Source organism: Hippocampus bargibanti, linkage group LG04 (assembly GCF_051943395.1).
Source record: "Hippocampus bargibanti isolate YZ-2025 linkage group LG04, ASM5194339v1, whole genome shotgun sequence".
Lineage (NCBI taxonomy): Eukaryota > Metazoa > Chordata > Actinopteri > Syngnathiformes > Syngnathidae > Hippocampus > Hippocampus bargibanti.
The window spans coordinates 2,654,463-2,672,500 of NC_142737.1; the positions used below are offsets into that span (position 1 = coordinate 2,654,463).

The following is an 18,038-nucleotide window of genomic DNA, read 5'->3' on the forward strand; positions in this document are numbered from 1 at the left end:
CAGAGTTGTTGTGTTTTTTCTCTTTCTTTAATGACTTCTCACTGCCTTTGTCTGACAGGAAAAATGTCTGAAGCACATGGTCCCGACACCCCCCCAAAAAATATATATAATGTGAGTGACATTGACAAACTAAGGCAAAGCAGGGAGTCTCAAGTCTACACTGCAACCAAAGAAACCCTTTTCGCACAGGACACCACACACAGCAAAACTCATGCATTGGTAAGTAAATGTACGCCTGAAGCCAGTCAGACCTTGACTTCAAAGTACCCCAACTGACAAAATTTTCTAGTTATGATCTATGGTTTGGTCTTTTTTTTTTTAACATTTTGAATATGTACCCGTCATTTAGTCACTTGATTGGGTCTTTGGAGTGAATTCTTCCCTTCCCGTGTACGTTCTGCAAGACCACAGTGAGCTGGTGTTCCTCTATGCCGGAGCTCATGTTGGAATTATTTACAACCACACAACCAACTCCCAGCACATACTCCAGGTAATAATCAACAAAAATAGTATTTAACAAAAAAAAACACTAAATTGATATTTTTTTAATGTTTCTCAGGGTCACTGCTCCCCCATCTCATGTATGTGTGTCAGCGAAGACCGACGCTGGGTCGGAACAGCGGACCAGAGCAAGAAAAGCACTGTCATAGTGTGGGATTCATATTCTGGGTACTACATACCCAAAACATACTCATTATTTTTTCTATTTGGTCTTTAATTATTGATATTTAATTATTTATAATTGTATTTTATTTATTGTATTCTATTTTGTGATTGTATTTTATTTATTATAGTACCTATGCTTTTCTGTGAATGTAAAGTGTCCTAGAGAGCTTTGAAAGGCGCTTAAAATGTATAATGTATGTAGAATGTATTATTATTATTATTATTATTATTATTATTATTATTATTATTATTATTACAGTGAGACCTCAACTTACGAACTTAATTGGTTCCCAGACAGAGTGTGTAAGGCGAAAAGTGTGTATCTCAAAAAAATAATTCCCATAGGAAACCATTAAAATGGGAATAATCCGTTCCCGGGTTTCCATAAAATATACTTTTCAACTAAATAAGCCTTAAAAATACACACAACATACCTTATTCTATGTATAATAAATGTGCTATTGTATTGTAATGAAAGAAATACACTGCATTGTATCATAAAGTCACTTGGCGTTGGAGGTCGAAGGTCAAAGGGAATTGCTGTTTGGAAAGAGAGACGCATTACATGATGACTGTAATTAAAGAAATAAACTGCTGTAAAATAAAGAATTATTTACCTTTTTGATGGTCGTTGATGGCTTATGGAAGGAGATTCACCTTCCATAAGGACTGTTGGTAACTTAACCTCTGGTGCTGTTCGGTCGTGTGCTTCCGCCGAAGATCACTCCGCCAGCCGTGGTGGGTGTGTATTGTGAAAATAGTGCTTATTATAAGGTTTAATTTTCATGAATTTGACGTTGGTAAGACAAAAAGTTTGTAAGTTGAGGTGTTTGTAAGTTGAGGTCTCACTGTATTATTATTATTAATTATTATTTTAAATTCATTTCGTTTTTAATAGCTTCTACAGCAGGTTTTGTTAACTCATTCACTGGCAGACCATGTGCAAAAATTTGTGCACTCGACTGTCAGCGTTTGTCATTGTCACTCGAATTCTAGGACCCACAAAATAATGAGTTTTAGGACTACATAAATATTCAATCCAGCGTTAGTCACCTTAGACTCTCTTCTTTCATCAGAAAAATGAGTTAATTCCTAAGTTATATGGGTCTGGAGTTATCTGAGCTTGAAATGGGGGATGTACAAAAATACAATACAATACATATTGATTTATATAGCGCTTTCACAACAACTAAAGCTGGAACAAAGCGCGAACATGGAAAAAAAGGGAAATGCTGCACCCGTGTGGAAGGGTAAAAAAAACATTGCCAGAGGCCATCGCCAGCGCTTTATCGGCACCCAAACAAGAAAAAACAAAACCCGAACAAATTTGGGAATGGCGCTCTACGTCATATTTTCAATTCCCGAATAAATTCTTGAATGGCAGTGAATGAGTTAAGCCACATTTTTCCCCAGAAATGCTTCATTTTAGTTTTTATTGGTACATGATTTTATCGATTATATATTTGGTATATAATAGTATTTAATAGAAAACATTGCATAAAAACAACAGATTGACATCGTATACTATCCGTTAGTGTAAACGTCACATCGGCCATTTTGAATGGATCTTGACTTACGACCGTTTAACTTACGAGCATTTTGTCTGAACGGAACCCGGTCGTGACTCATATATTACCTGTATATACAGTAAAGTCTCGTTATATCGATATCGGATATATCGATAGTCCCGGTTATATCGATACTATTTCTATGCACGCACGGAGAAAATTACATGCAAACAGGGTCGGATATATCGATAGTCCCGGTTATATCGATATTTTTTCGGACTCCCTTGAATATCGATATAACGAGACTTTACTGTAATAGTATTTAATAGAAAACATTGCATAAAAACAACAGATTGACATCGGATACTATCCGTTAGTGTAAACGTCACATCGGCCATTTTGAATGGATCTTGACTTACGACCGTTTAACTTACGACCATTTTGTCTGAACGGAACCCGGTCGTGACTCAGATATTACCTGTATATAGAATGTAAATATTATTATTATTATTGTTGTTGTTTTTATGTTACTTCCGGGTTGAGTGAACGCTGGCGCGTGTGGCTGCCATTGCTCACCCGCAGAAAAAAATATCCTGTGACTGTAAAGTGTCCTTGAGAATTTTGAAAGGCACTTATAAATTAAATGTATTATTATTATTATTATTTTCTCAATTATTATTTTCTCATTCATTATTTTATCACCCCTATTTTAATGGTTAATTGAATGCTGAATTTATTTAGTTAGTTAGTTAGTTATTAAATATAGTAATCATCTTTGAAAAAAGTGGTTTCAGCCCTAAAGCGATATGTTTGGAAACTTTCAGCATTCCCGTGCAGACTCTGTTCGAGTGCCATCCCAACGGGGGGGTTATTGCCATTGCGTTGTCAGCGGACGCCAAACAGCTGGTGACGCTCGGGAATGAGAGGAATCAAGTGAGTAAAAAGTTCATTGATCTCCATCGCTTCCGGTCAATCGGGTGGATGATGTGGATCCATTGCTTTGGACTGATCAACGTGCCGTTTCCAACAGTGTGTTTGTGTCTGGGATTGGATCAACGACTGCCATGGACCGCTCTGGCTCACAGAGCTAAAGCCTGAATATGGTTATCAAGTAAATCCGTTTGAAGCTAATTAGCATCATGCGTACAGATTTCACATTCGGGCAAATAACATTCAAATAATCTCCACTATTGACTTGTTTTGCAGAATTACATCATTTCTAATCCAAACAACAGCACTCAGTTTCTGAGCAGCAGTGATAGCCAAGTGTTGTTTTACAGCACGGTGAGTAGTGGCACCATAGGAACCCAAAAAAAGTACCGGTACTAATAATGGAAGTGGACTGGTCGTGAGGGAATGTTAGATCAACTCAAACCGCCGTTTCTTTTTTTTGTTTTTGTTTTTTAGGCACAAGGAACTTTGCAATGCGTTCCACTAAAGATTATCAAGGTAATTATTTACACTGTGCCACTGTGTTAGTGTTGTAATTGGTGTTTTTTTGATATCATGCTCAAAATTAGTATTTTCTCCGGATATATAAAAAGTCTATGAACTCATTCACTGTCATTCACGAATTTATTCGGGAATTGAAAATATGACGAGTGCCATTCCCAAATTTGTTTGGGTTTTGTTTTTTTTTCATGCTTGGGTGCCAATAAAGCACTGGCTATGGCATCTGGCAATGTTTTTTTTTTCTTTCCATGAGGGGGCAGAATTTCACATTTTTCCATGTTAGAGGTTTGTTCCAGCTTTAGCTGTTGTTAATGCGCTACATAAACCTATATGTATGTATTGTATCATATTTTGAAAATCTCCCCCCATTTCAAGCTCAGATAACTCCAACCCCATATGATTTAGGAATTAACTCCAGGTTGAGTGAACGCTGGCGCGTCTGGCTGCCGCTACTCACCCGCAAAAAAATTAGTGACTGTCCTTGAAAGTTATGAGAGACGCTTCTAAATGAAATGTATTATTTTTATTATTATTAGTATTATTATAAAGCGCTATAAAAATCAATGTGTATTGTATTGTGTACAGCTGACCTCATTTCAAGCTCAGATAACTCCAGACCCATCTGATTTAGGAATTAACTCCAGGTTGATTGAACGCCGGCGGGTCTGGCTGCCGCTACTCACCCGCAAAAAAAAAAGTGACTGTCCTTGAAAGTTTTGAAAGGCGCCTCAAAGTGAAATGTATTATTATTATTAATTATTGTTATTATTATTATTATTATTATTAGTAGTAGTAGTAGTAGTATAAAGCGCTATAAAAATCAATATGTATGTATTGTATTGTATCGTATTTTGTACAGCTGCCCCCATTTCAAGCTCCGATAACTCCAGACCCATATGATTTAGGAATTAACTCTTTTTTTTTTTCTGATGAAAAAAGAAAGCCTAAGGTTTCTAACCCTGTATTGAATGTTCATGTAGTCCTAAAACTCAATATTCTGTGGTTCCTGGAATTCAAGTGACAATGACAAAAACCCTGGCACTGGAGTGGACACATTTTTGCACATCATCTGGCACTGAATGACTTAACAACAATTTTACTTTTCTGTTCTCTGTTTTATTTGAATTGCAATTCATGTGAGATCTATTTGTCCTTCCGGGTTTCATCCCCGTCAGCTGGGCGATGCGGCCACTTTGGAACTCAACGCATCTCTCTTCCCCAATTCCACGCCCGAATACTGCGAACTGGTCAAACTGGCAGGCGGGCCACTGAGCCCGTCCATTTTCCACTGGCGAGAATACCGAATCCTTACCCCGTCGAGAGCGGGGGTCATCATGGTCTGGGATCTCACTCAGGACCTGGAGTCCAACCAAAGGCTGAGCCGGGACCACGTGAAGGTCATCTCTTTGCAAGAGCATCCCATCACGGTGCTCGCTGTGGTAGACAAGTATGTTCTTGTCTTGAGACTTGATATAGATTTGGATGATTATTCTGCCATTTTTTTGTCTTCCTAAAATTTCTAAAATTTCTTAACCAATCACGCTCAAATGATCAGAGCAAGAAATATTCCATTTTATTGGATTTACAGTGATACCTCGGTTTACGAACTCCTTGGCTTACGAACTTTTCGGTTTACATACGTTACATTTATGAAAATTTTACCTTGGCATACGAACTTTTTCGTACACGGAGCTGCTTCAATGAGTGATGCGTCGTTCGCGAACGAGCCCATTCTTCTAACAACAAAATGGCAGCCGACTGTTTTTGTGCTCTATTCCCCGCCCCCATTCTTCGGTTAAAGCGACTGTGATTGGACAAGAACGCAGCAGAGGGACATTAGAGAGACAGTCAGGTGACAGTGAGAGAGTTTCAACTTTGATAGTTCAAAGGCAGAGTGTAGACTGCAAGGTTAAAATCAATCAGGCACCACAAACAACCCGCACAAGCCATCTGTACACTTGATGCAAAAAGCTATCAACCCAGCTAAACAGAACACAATTGATGAGGAACTAGATACAATTATCACAGAGAAAGCGTCTACAAGAAACCGGCCACTCCATTCCATCAAGCCATCAACGGCCATCACAAAGGTAAATAAAACGACTGTATTATACAGTAGTTTATTTCTTTAATTATAATACCATAGCACATTTATTATACATAAAATAAGGTATATTTTGTGTAGTTTTAAGGCTTAGAAAATTAGAAAGTAGAAATTTATGTTTTATGGGGATCTAGGAACGGATTATTCTCATTTTAATGGTTTCCTATGGGAAATTATTTTTTGGGATACACACTTTTCGCCTTTCACACTCTGTCTGGGAACCAATTAAGTTCATAAGCCAAGGTATCACTGTACTTTCCATTCTCATGTTAGTATTTTGTTCGTTGTTACCATAGCCACCGTTAGCATGTTCGCATTTGAGAAGCTCTCATTAGTAACGGTACGTAAACGGCCTATGTTTAACTTAAACATAGGCCAAGATGCGGAATCGTCATCCGTGGCAAAAGATCGCACTTTCCAGTTGCCTCTTTGTTTCTTTCGCATGACAGCTGCATCGTGACCGGAGACACGCGAGGCCACGTCAATTTTTACGATGAAAATATGCTGCTGCTGACCTGGTTCACCCAATTGAATCTGGACCCCATTGTCTCCATTTCCTTTGCAAAAGAATTTGAAAGAGAGTATCTGGAAGACGGTACATTGGATACCAAGCCGTTACTTGGCAGGTACTGTAAATCTCCTCCAGATCCGAAAGGAAAAATATAATATCTCACCCGATTTGACTATTTTCTCACACCGGGCAGGAACTTTGTAGTGTCGTCATCGACCTCTGCGGTTGTCCATGTGAACATGGAAAGTAGCACATGGCGGGTCCTGCTGCAGGAGAACTGCAACCCTCTCCACGCCGTGGCCTGCCATCCCAAAGAGCCCGCCGTGGTCATGGGTAACTGTACCGGAAGCTTAAAAGTCTGGGACTACCGGCAAAAGCGGATTGTCTGCAGGACGGTCTTGGAGAAAGAAAAAGACATCCGGTGTCTCACCGTTGACCCTCAGGGTGAGGATGGAAAGACCTTTGAACATTTTGAATCTTGATGTTCATGTTATGATCAATGTAGGAGTTCACTTTATCGTAAGACAATTCAGCATACAGTGATAATGAAGCTTACAAACTTAATTGGTTCCCAGACAGAGTGTGTAAGGCGAAAAGTGTGTATCCCAAAAAATTAATTTCCCATAGGAAACCATTAAAATGAGAATAATCCGTTTCCAGGTCCCCGTAAAACATAATTTTCTACTAAATAAGCCTTAAGACTACACAACATATACATTATTTTATGTATAATAAATACGCTATGGTATTAAAATTAAAAAAATAAACTGTACTGTATAATGAAGTGGTTTTATTTACCTTTGCGATGGTCGTTGCGGGCTTGATGGAATGGAGTGGCCGGTCTCATCAGCATTAAACACTTGATGAGGAACGTAGCCTTCTTCTTTCACCATCTTGAGGAATGATCCCTTGTAGGTGATTTCTCTGCGATAATTTTACCTAGTTCCTCATCAATTGTGTTCTTTTTAGCTGGTTTGATAACTTTTTGCATCAAGTATACAGATGGCTAGTGCGGGTTATTTGTGGAGCCTGATTGATGGGAATTTTAACCTTGCAGTCTACACTCTGCCCTTGAACTATCCAAGTTGAAATCTATTTTCTCACTCTCTGTCGTCTACCTGTCTCTTTAATGTTTAAACCACCTCCCCTCACTGCTGCGTTCTTGACCAATCACGTGGCTTTAACGGAAGACTGGGGGTGGGGAACAGAGGACAAATTGTGGCGCTTCGTGTGTATCCTGAAAAATAGTTTGTATGCCAAGGTAAAATTTTCATAAATTTAACGTTCGTAAATGGAAAAGTTTGTAAGCCAAGGGGTTCGTAAACGGATGCATCACTGTCATGGGAAAACGAAGCTTCATGAAGCATTTTTTATTATTTTTGCAGTCTTCCATATGGTGCTCTTGGTGTGAATATGAACATTAATGCAAAGGAAATTTCGGAAAAACCGACTGCATGTTCAAACCAAGAGTGCCATCTTGAGAAGCCAAAAACTATAACAAGTGCTTCATGAAGCTTCATTTACCCACAACAACTAAAAACACGTTAAAAGTAACTCACAGTTGATGCCATTAACTCATTCACTGCCAGACGATGTGCAAAAATGTGTCCACTCCAGTGCCAGGGTTTTTGTCATTGCCACTCGAATTCCAGGACCCACAGAATCTTGACTTGTAGGACGACATAAACATTCAATACAGTGTAAAAAAACTTAGACTGTCTTGTTTTATCTGAAAAAAAAATAGTTCCTAAATTATACGGGTCTGGAGTTATATGAGCTTGAAATGGGGGCAGCTGTCCAAAATACAATGCAATATATACATATTGATTTATATAGCGCTTGAACAACAGCTGAAGCTGGAACAAAGCGCTAACATGGGAAAAAGCGAAATGCTGCCCCCCTCATGGAAGGCAAAAACATTACCAGAGGTCTGACCAGCGCTTTATCGGCACCCTTGCAAGAAAAACCCAAACCTAAACAAATTCGGGAATGGCGCTCTACGGCATATTTTCAATTCCCGAATAAATTCGTAAATGGCAGTGAATGAGTTAAAATGATCACATTTCCACAGACCAAAACAAATCTTGACAAAAACATAATTTACATTGTCATTCGAAAACCCGGTTTAAAAGATGGATTAGAATTGGATGCTGACACATTTCGTTGCCGCCGAGCAGGACGCTACCTGGCCGTGGGTTTTGCAAGCGGAGCTGTCTACTTTCTGGATGTCAACACTTTACAAAGCGACCCCAAGGAATGTTTCCATTACCCCCCGGACAGCATCAGCCACATGAGCTTTTCGCATGACTCCAGATACCTTGCCACTGCAGTAAGTTGCCTTGTTTATGGGTATGCAAACACACACACACACACACACACACACACACACACACAGGCTCACCTGTTTTCTGGAATTGAACCATCATTGCCGAGCACCTGTGATCTTTGGTTGAGGCAGGGAAAATGGCCGCCTTCTGAGATGAGCAAAAATGGCTGGATTTTAGTGTTTCACTCATATTCCACTAACGCAATATCATAACTCAGACTCATCAAAGCACATTATTAACAAAAAAACATCTTCTTTCATCAAAAAATAGTTAATTCCTAAGTTATATGGGTCTGGAGTTATCTCAGTGTGAAATGATGGCAGCTGTCCAAAATACAATGCAATGCATACATATTGGTTTATATAGCGCTTTAACAACAGCTGAAGCTGTAACAATGCGCTAACATGGACAAAAGGCAAATTCTTCCCCCTCATGGAAAGGAAAAAAAACATTGTCAAAGGTCTGACCAGCGCTTTATCGACATCTACCCCTTAAGAAAAACCAAAACCCGAACAAATTCAGGAACTGCGCTCCACGTCATGCTTTTCAATTCCCGAATAAATTCAGGAATGGCAGTGAATGAGTTAATAAGTGACCTTGTCCCTTATCAGGATGTGGGGAAGGCGGTGACGTTATTTCGCATGCAGCCGCCTCATTGGATCTACTTGGGCAGATACCGTTCCCACTACAAACCCATTACGGACCTCATGTTTGGGGTGCACCAGGACAGCTCTAAGCCCAGACTGTTCACGCTGGGTGTGGATCGCCTGCTGGTTCGTATACGATTTACAGTGATACCTCGGTTTACATACCCCTTGGCTTACGAACTTTTCGGTATACGAACGTTACATTTATGAAAATTTTACCTTGGCATACAAACTTTTTTGTACACGGAGCTGCCTCAATAAGTGATGTGTCGTTCGCGAACGAGCCCGTTCTTCTAACAACAAAATGGCAGCCGACTGTTTTTGTCCTCTATTCCCCTTTTCTATGCAGTACAGTTTATTTCTTTAATTATAATACCACATCACATTTATTATACATAAAATAAGGTATATTTTGTGTAGTTTTAAGCCTTTGAAAATTAGAAAGTAGAAAATTATGTTTTATGGGGACCTGGGAGTGGATTATTCTCATTTTAATGGTTTCGTATGGGAAATTAATTTTTGGGATACACACTTTTCGCCTTACACACTAACGTTTTATGGTACCATGGGAACGGATTATTCTCATTTTAATGGTTTCCTATGGGAAATGAATTTTTGGGATACACACTTTTCACCTTATACACTCTGTCTGTGAACCAATTAAGTTCGTAAGCCAATGTATCATTGCATTTGATCAGATTTTGGAGAAAAAAAAGCCCAGTTTGTCTGTTAGTTGGCAACCAGTATAAACAAGTCACATAGATTTTCCCTGCTGGGATAAACAGGTGGAGTACGACGTGGAGAGCAGTGACGTAGGACAAGTGGTCATCTTGAACTCCAAGCGCCTTGAACAGAGCGCAGTGCCCAAATGTATGACCTGGTACCCGCCATTGAACTCCGAGGAGTTTTTGGTGGTCTCCTCAGATCAATACAAGATGAAGCTTTTCAACAGCGTGTCCAAGAAATGCAGGTAACAAATATCAGATGATTTTTCCCCCCGACCAATTGAATCACTGTTTTGTTCCAAAATGAAGATAAAATGATACTCCCCCCCTTGCTGATTAAAAACCTCTTAATTGACACCTGTTGCACTAAATCACACAAACGCACACCTCGTTCGTCTTTTCCAATTATCTCCTTCTTCTCAACGACGGTGATTTTACTTTGTGTCTTCTTGGGAACACGAGACTGCGGTGGTTTTTTCCGGCCCCATCATAGTAAAATTATCAGCAAAAAGCTCCAAGTAGGCGATCGACGTGTGCATTCAATGAGAGGGGGTGTGCAAAGTAGCGCCGGCGGGAGCGCTGTTCGGTCGTGTGCTTCCGCCGAAGATAACTGCGCCAGCCGTGGTGGGTGTGTATTATGAAAATAGTGCTTATTATAAGGTTTAATTTTCATAAATTTGACGTTCTTAAGACGAAAAGTTTGTAAGATAAGGTGTTTGTAAGTTGAGGTCTCACTGTATAGAAATAATATATATGTATATACAGTAAAGTCTCATTATATCGATATCGGATATATCGATAGTCCCGGTTATATCGATACTATTTCTATGCACGCACGGAGAAAATTACATGCAAACAGGGTCGGATATATCGATAGTCCCGGTTATATCGATATTTTTTCGGACTCCCTTGAATATCGATATAACGAGACTTTACTGTATATATAAAAAAAAAAAAAATAAAATAAAATAAATTAAGAAAAATAATAAATAAATAAATAAATAATAAATACAAATAGAAAATAAAAAATAATTATAATCAATGTTTAACTAGAATTTTACATTGGTACAATCCCTCAGTTAATCAAATTATAGTTTGCATAAATTTATGACAATAAAGTCATAAATGGAATTAATTAACCACAAGAAAATCATAGCAACCAGCCAGAAAGAAAAGGTTACGGCTACCAGATATGTTGTAACACTGGGGAAAAATTTTGAGCCAATTGATTCCAACAGAAAGACCCTCCTCGGGCCAACGTACGGAAGCCCCGTTAAGACAATCGGGATTCTACCGCCATCCGAAAATAACCAGAGTGGCTCACATTACATGGCCTATATCACAGAAGACAAGGTCAGTCCTTGTTACCTGCTTTATTTTTCATAATACAAGACCAAGTGAGAAGTCCCCCCCATTCGTGCTTCCTCCAGATCGGCCTGCAGATCCTGCCTTTGGATGGCAACCCTTACAAATCCCAAGCGGTGCTTTGCCATCCCACTGGTGTGTCTACGTTCGCCTACTCCCACGACGGATTGTTTGTTTTCACTGCAGGGGGTCCCGATTGCACTGTTCTGTCATGGCAGATAAGCTACAGGTAAACTAAACCGACGCCTCCGGACAAGTTGTGTCCATAAATTGTAAAATGGCTTCAAATGACTTCTACTGAGCGCTTTTACAAAGATTCCACCGCATATAGCTATATTTTACGTTTTAAGACTCGCGCTGAATATTCATGAAGTCTTATTTTCGAGTTGATGACAATGCCCTAAGTGACGTCACAGAGTTATGAAGAAAGAAAGAGGAAAGGAAAGAAAGAAGTAGAAAAACAAAATGGATGAAATGGACATCATTGCCTTGTTTATTCACTATATGTAATGGCACACCCCACCACCCGCAAAAAAAGCCACAAAAGCACCCACAAAAAAAAATTGTTCACGTAATGAGTTCCTCATGTATTTATTTTTTTGTGAGCACAGTGCCCTCGAGGGAGCAGCGGGTTTGGGAGGAAAAGATCTGGAGCCATTTTACACGCTTTTAGAGGGAGGCAGGAATGGAGAATTCTATAGGGTGAGGACTAAAACAATAATAGACGGACTTGCAAAATCATTTCACACATATAATTTGGTAAACAAAATTAAAAATGTCATTTGATAAAGTTAATTTACCGATGCAATCTTCAAGTCAGGAAACATATTAGCTATCTAGCAGGCTATTAGCTATCTAGCTATTAGCTATCTACCTAGCTAGCTATTAGCCATGTAGCTAGCTAGCTATTTGAGTCAGGAAATATATTAGCTATCTCGGTAGCTAGCTACCTATTAGCTATCTATTGGCTAGCTAGCTAGCTTTCTATCTGAGTTACTTCCGGGTTGAGTGAAGGCCTAGCTAGCTATCTGTTAGCTATCTATTAGCTAGCTTTCTATCTATTTGAGTTATTCCGGGTTGAGTGAACGCTGGCGCGTGTGGCTGCCGCTGCTCACCCACAGAAAAACTTCTCCTGTGACTGTAAAGTGACCTTGAGTTTTGAAAGGCGCTTATAAATTAAATGTATTATTATTATTATTATTATGCTGATTATGATGACGATGATGGTTCTTATTGTTGTTCTTGTTGTTATTATGATGGTGATGATGATTATTATTATTATTATATAACTGTTCTCTCTGTAATGTTTTGGTTTGAAGGAAATCGAAGATTTTTTCTATTACTGCCAAATTCATAATCAAGGCCTGGATTCCATGGAAACACGACTGTTGTCTCCCACAATTCCCCTGACGGAATTACCTTCCCTCATGCGAGCTTTGGCCTACTTTCCTACTGAAGAGGAGGTATGCTGAACATTTTATGTTTCGTGATATTGTCCAACTCAGAACTACTCCTTTAAAGGACAACCGACGTCTCCGGACAAGTTGTGTCCATAATTAGTAAAACGGCTTCAAATGACTTCTACTGAGCGTATTTTAATAAGATTCCACCGCATATAGCTATTTTTTACGTTTTAAGACTTGCGCTGAATATTCAGGAAGTCTTGTTTTTGAGTTGGTGACGAGTCCGTACGTGACGTCACGAAAGGAACGCCCCTGACCGAAAAAAAAAAGACACATTGTAGCAGTCCTTCCATCACGTCAATGTATTTTGCTGTATTTGTTTGGTCTGAAAACCTTGTTGCACCCAAAAGCCGCCAGAAGAGGGCGTCCAGGCTCCATATAAGGAATTTATCAGCCTGTGGAAACGTAGGTGGCCACAGGAGGTTGCCATTTTGTTCCTCTTTTCTGGTGATCGTTTCTCCCCAATGTTGCCTCAAAATGGCACGGAATAAATTCTTTAATCGATTGCAAACATGTATGCTTTCCTCTTCAGAACTATTTGAATCATATTCATAACTGGATGTGTAACAAGAAAGCATATTCTCTGAATCTGAAGCCATTGTTTTGATTCTCAAGCAATACAAGACGTCTTGGTGTGATGTCACAAACTGGGGGCGGGACTTTCTGAAAATGCCCAATTCGCAGCTCAATTTTTTACAGATTTTGGACACTAAGTCATTTTTATTGGTGTTTTGCATTTGAATAAAAATATCATACTGCATGTTTTGGGTATTTTAGATGCTATAAAACGTTTTTCTGATGTCAGTTAAGAAACAAAAAAGTGACGTCGGTTGCCCCTTAAAGGACAACCGACGTCACTTTTTTGTTTCTTAACTGACATCAGAAAAACGTTTTATAGCATCTAAAATACCCAAAACATGCAGTATGATATTTTTATTCAAAGGATTATTATTAAATACTGTACAACGGCGGTCAAAAATTACGAACCGCGACAGCACTGTAGTAGTGACTCTACTGTGACTCTCGCCTATCTCAGCTGGGTTCGGTTTTTATTCCTGCAACGAGCAGGCATCACTGTATTATTTTGAACAGGTTGAAGACATGCTAAACGAGGTGAAGTTGGGCCAGTACACAGAAACAGGAGAGTACATCACCGATATCAACCTGGAGGAGCTTATCAAACTCTACATCAACCACCGGCCAGCTTTTGGTTTCTCGACAGAGGAGCTGGTCACGGCCTTTGAGGTCCTCGGCGAGCCTGGCGGACCTGCAGGGAAGCCCGTTCTAGATCGAGACCAAATGCTGGAGCTCCTGCAGGTTCGAGGTAGACTGAACACATTTCTGAAAAGGTCCATTGCCACAATATGGTTGCTTTCCCCCAAAATATGTCCGCTACAACTTTTTGAATGGATTTAATGTTGAAAACAGGGGAAGCCATGACAGAAGATGAGCTGGCAGATTGTTTCACTGGGCTCTTAGGACTGTTTGAAGTGAAAGAAGATGAAAATCCTGAAACTGACTTATTTAAAACAGACGGTATGTACAGTACACCTACTACTACAGTTACAATATTCCAAACGTTCACATGTATTATTACTTTTGGTTGTGTGTTTTGTTTGTTTTTTTTAAGATGTGAGCCAAGAATACACTCTGGAAAGTTTGATCCCAGAGAAGATATCCATGGAGATATTTACGCATAACATCCTGGGCCTCCCTCCAACATCATCGTCATCACTGACAACCAAGAAAAGAGATAAAGGCTCAGATTAAAAGCTTGATGATGACCGAATTATATATATATTATTATGATTCATACTATTACACAAGTAAAACTAATAATTTAATTGTGTATAGGTAAACATTGTAAACATATATGCTGCCGTCTTAATAATACCAAACGCGTGGATGTGTCTTTTTGTTTCTTTTATTGCTGCAACACAGTATGGCAAGAGGGATGGGTGAAGTCAGAAGACGTTTCGTCTTGTGAATAACATACGACTTCTCCAAGTGGTTCTCATGCAAAACATTGTAATAACAAAACAGAATTAACAACGTGTGATCGTATAGTGGTTATTTACAGAAAAATGAAATACAACACTAGTTCAATGTTATTTACCTAATGTCCCTGAACGCATCAAATGCGAGACGGCAACCAACGTGGTGCGCTGCATGATGGCGGCACAGTTCGACACGCCACTAACACTCACTAACACTCACTAACACGTCAAATGAAACACGACACAAGAAACGAAGTAGAGTACAATAAAACCGAAATGAAACAATCATTACCTCCAACACGGTATGGCAAAAGAGATCGGTTTCGTCTTGTGAATAACAGCGCAAAAAGAAAAGCACAACTGCTTCAAAGTTCCACTCGACAAAACTTGAATTAAATAACGATACAAAAAGTAATCTGGACTCAAAAGGTATCAGGGAACTAATTAGATACACTAGACGGTTCAAAAGGGGAACCAAAATAAGATATTGTCATGAAAATGCAAGTTAATCCAGACCATCTGAGAATTGCGACTCACCATACGACTTCTCAAAGAGAACGATGGGCGGGACTTCGTACCATACTGCCAAAATTGCGTCACTTCCGTCATTATTTAATAATCTTAGTGCACAACTCTGTTACTTATATACATAACATTTAAAAAAACCAGACTTTTGTATATGATTTGTAAAATGTCTTACTAGTCAATTTGAACGTCAACATTATGAATTATTCATAATGTTGTTTAGTTTACTCAGAATAAACTAAAAAAGATAAAGAAAGCACAACCAGGACATAATCAAACTCACGTGAAGATCAACGCGTGTGAATTCGGAGTGTGGGTGGGGTTGGTTGAGGTTCGCACACTCATGATAACAAAGGCGGGACCAATCAGAACCCTTCTGACGCAATACCCTTCCCGTTTCAAGTAAGACAAGCCGCCTATTTTCTTTTTTTTTTTTGGAGGCACTGATGGACCAATAAGTAAATGCAAGACTACCACTGACCAATCAAAAATCTTGTGACCCATCGAGTCGATGACGACATTATGCCAGTCCTCCATTGGAGTAGTGATGGGAATTCCGACTCTTTTCAGAGAGCCGGTTCTTCTGGCTCGGCTCACGAAAAGCTCCGGCTCTTTTGGCTCCCGAATGGCTCTGCAGTTTTTTTTGTTGTTGCTTAAATTAAGTACCAAAAATCACGTAAAATTATGTGAAAAATGAATTACTCATGTAAAAAAAATACACTATATTAAATATTTTTATTTATATGGCGGGATTTATATGTGCATAGAGAGCATCCACTTACTTTTACATGAATCAGCTGTCACTAATTTGCTTTTCATATTAATAATGGTATCATACCAACTAGTAAAAAAATATAATAATTGAATAATAATAATAATAATAATAATAATAATAATAATAATAATAATAATAACAGTATAATGTGATAACATTTGTCTAATCACCCCTCCTCCCCCTTCTTACTGCTTCATGGGTCTGTAATTCTCCCCTCCCTCCTCTACGACGGATATTGACCAATCACGTGCGGCTTTAACCGAAGACTGGGGGCAGGGAATCGAGGGAAAAAGAGTCGGCTCCCATTTTAGGCTCCCTTTGTTCACCTCAGAGACCCGGCTCTAAGAACCGGCTCGTTCGCGAACGAGACAACACTACTTTGGAGGGGGAGTCGCTTTGGTGTCACCTGGTTTGGAGTCAACTTAGACACAAACTAGAACAAAATACTTTCTGGGGCGAAACACTGGCACCAAAAAAAAAAAAAAATAACTAGACCTGTGGGGGGGACACTATTGTACCTTTCCAAGTCTCATGACGGAAGTCGCGTAATAACAACCCCCCCCCCCCCTCGGGCTAAGTGGCTAACTAGTTAGCCATTTGTTCTCAGTCATGGCTTCTCGGCAGCTGAGTTCCAGGCAGCGGGAGAGGAAACTACAGCGAGACGACGACGACGACGACGATGATGACTCGGAAGCCGAGGAAACGAGCCCGAGCTGCAGCCCCAACCTGAACCTTAACCGGGGTCCGCGTATGTCACAGATCATCCACAGCGGGCACTTTATGGTATCTTCACCGCACAGCGAGCACCCGCCGAAGAAAGGCTACGACTTCGACACCGTCAACAAACAGACCTGTCAGACGTATCACTTCGGCAAAGCTAGCACGTCTCATATCTCGATCGACGCCTCGCTCACCAAACTGTTCGAGTGCATGACGCTGGCCTACAGGTATGGCACTGGTAGCAGCGAGCAGCCACGAATCATTAATTACAGTGATACCTTGCCTTACGAACTTGATTGGTTCCCAGACAGAGTGTGTAAGGCGAAAAGTGTGTATGCCAAAAAATAATTTCCAATAGGAAACCATTAAAATGAGAATAATCCGTTCCCAGGTCCCCATAAAAAAACAATTTTCTACTTTCTAATTTGCTAAGCCTTAAAACTACACAAAATATACCTTATTTTATGTATAATAAATGTGCTGTGGTATTATAATTAAAGAAATAAACTGTACTGTATAATAAAGTGGTTTTATTTACCTTTGTGATGATCGTTGATGACTTGATGGAATGGAGTCATCAGCATTAAACACTTGATGAGAAACGTAGCCTTCTTCTTTCACCATCTTGAGGAATGATCCCTTGTAGGTGCTTTCTCTGCGATAATTTTACCTAGTTCCTCATCAATTGTGTTCTGTTTAGCTGAATTGATAGCTTTTTGCATCAAGTGTACAGATGGTTTATGCGGGTTATTTGTGAAGCCTGATTGATGGGAATTTTAACCTTGCAGTCGACACTCTACAGCATAATCAAGAAATGTAAACAGAAAATGCATATATAATAATAATCATAATAATAATGGTAGTAATGGTAATAATAAATGCAATGGTAGTAATAATAATGGTAATTATAAAAATAATAACAATAACAACAATAATAATGAGTTTTGATAGGCGCTTAGAAATTAAATGGATTATAATAATAATAATATAATAATACATTTCATTTATAAGTGCCTTTCAAAACTCTCAAGGACACTTTACTCACATAGTCACATGATATTTTTTCTGCGGGTGAGAAGCGGCAGCCACATGCGCCAGCGTTCACTCAACCCGAAAGTAATATAAAGTAACAAAAAAAAACAAATAATATGACAACACAGAGAGTCATTCATTCTTCAGCACTTTCTGTACCCTCTTTGTTGCATGAAGCACTAGAACCTTCATGTGACTTTCTTGTGGATCACTTCTTTCAA

General features: G+C 39.3%; 4 protein-coding genes across 7 annotated transcripts in view; 3 read left to right on the top strand and 1 right to left on the bottom strand.

Annotated features, from left to right (window-relative positions):
- Window positions 1–15,577, bottom strand: part of kntc1 (kinetochore associated 1) — a gene marked incomplete at its 5' end in the record, with an annotated part of 60,982 nt that extends 45,405 nt beyond the window's left edge. Inside the window, 3 exons of the mRNA XM_088993533.1 lie at window positions 8,643–8,715; window positions 15,303–15,347; window positions 15,574–15,577. Of these exons, the coding sequence (XP_088849659.1) occupies window positions 8,643–8,715; window positions 15,303–15,347; window positions 15,574–15,577 (122 nt within the window). The remainder of the gene's footprint in view (window positions 1–8,642; window positions 8,716–15,302; window positions 15,348–15,573) is intronic.
- On the top strand, window positions 23–7,794 carry cfap251 (cilia and flagella associated protein 251). The gene is made up of 10 exons (XM_088993535.1): window positions 23–219; window positions 350–490; window positions 560–669; window positions 2,999–3,107; window positions 3,205–3,285; window positions 3,381–3,458; window positions 3,582–3,623; window positions 4,802–5,073; window positions 6,180–6,356; window positions 6,435–7,794. Exons 1-10 carry the CDS (start codon window positions 31–33, stop codon window positions 6,721–6,723), a joined length of 1,488 nt encoding a protein of 495 aa, XP_088849661.1. The 5' UTR covers window positions 23–30; the 3' UTR covers window positions 6,724–7,794.
- On the top strand, window positions 8,732–15,567 carry LOC148898717 (cilia- and flagella-associated protein 251-like). Its single transcript, XM_088993534.1, has 8 exons — window positions 8,732–9,341; window positions 10,001–10,185; window positions 11,179–11,293; window positions 11,371–11,534; window positions 11,917–12,007; window positions 12,625–12,768; window positions 13,861–14,092; window positions 14,197–15,567. Exons 1-8 carry the CDS (start codon window positions 8,973–8,975, stop codon window positions 14,466–14,468), a joined length of 1,572 nt encoding a protein of 523 aa, XP_088849660.1. The 5' UTR covers window positions 8,732–8,972; the 3' UTR covers window positions 14,469–15,567.
- An 868-nt stretch (window positions 15,578–16,445) lies between the features above and the next one.
- mlxip (MLX interacting protein) overlaps window positions 16,446–18,038 on the top strand; it is a 22,628-nt gene continuing 21,035 nt past the window's right edge. For 2 of the 4 annotated variants that reach the window (XM_088993538.1, XM_088993540.1), the window contains exon 1: window positions 16,446–17,012. In XM_088993538.1, coding sequence (XP_088849664.1) covers window positions 16,675–17,012 — 338 coding nt within the window. In that variant the 5' untranslated portion in view covers window positions 16,446–16,674. The remainder of the gene's footprint in view (window positions 17,013–18,038) is intronic. The other 2 variants (XM_088993537.1, XM_088993539.1) reach the window with 1 other exon arrangement.

Coding starts and splice junctions, on each gene's coding strand:
- cfap251 (XM_088993535.1), top strand. CDS start 31: ATGACTTCTCACTGCCTTTGTCTGACAGGAAAAATGTCTGAAGCACAT. Junction 670..2,998: donor GTGTGGGATTCATATTCTGG/GTACTACATACC, acceptor GGAAACTTTCAG/CATTCCCGTGCAGACTCTGT. Junction 3,459..3,581: donor AAGTGTTGTTTTACAGCACG/GTGAGTAGTGGC, acceptor TTTGTTTTTTAG/GCACAAGGAACTTTGCAATG.
- LOC148898717 (XM_088993534.1), top strand. CDS start 8,973: ATGGACAAAAGGCAAATTCTTCCCCCTCATGGAAAGGAAAAAAAACAT. Junction 9,342..10,000: donor TGGGTGTGGATCGCCTGCTG/GTTCGTATACGA, acceptor TGGGATAAACAG/GTGGAGTACGACGTGGAGAG. Junction 11,294..11,370: donor CCTATATCACAGAAGACAAG/GTCAGTCCTTGT, acceptor TGCTTCCTCCAG/ATCGGCCTGCAGATCCTGCC.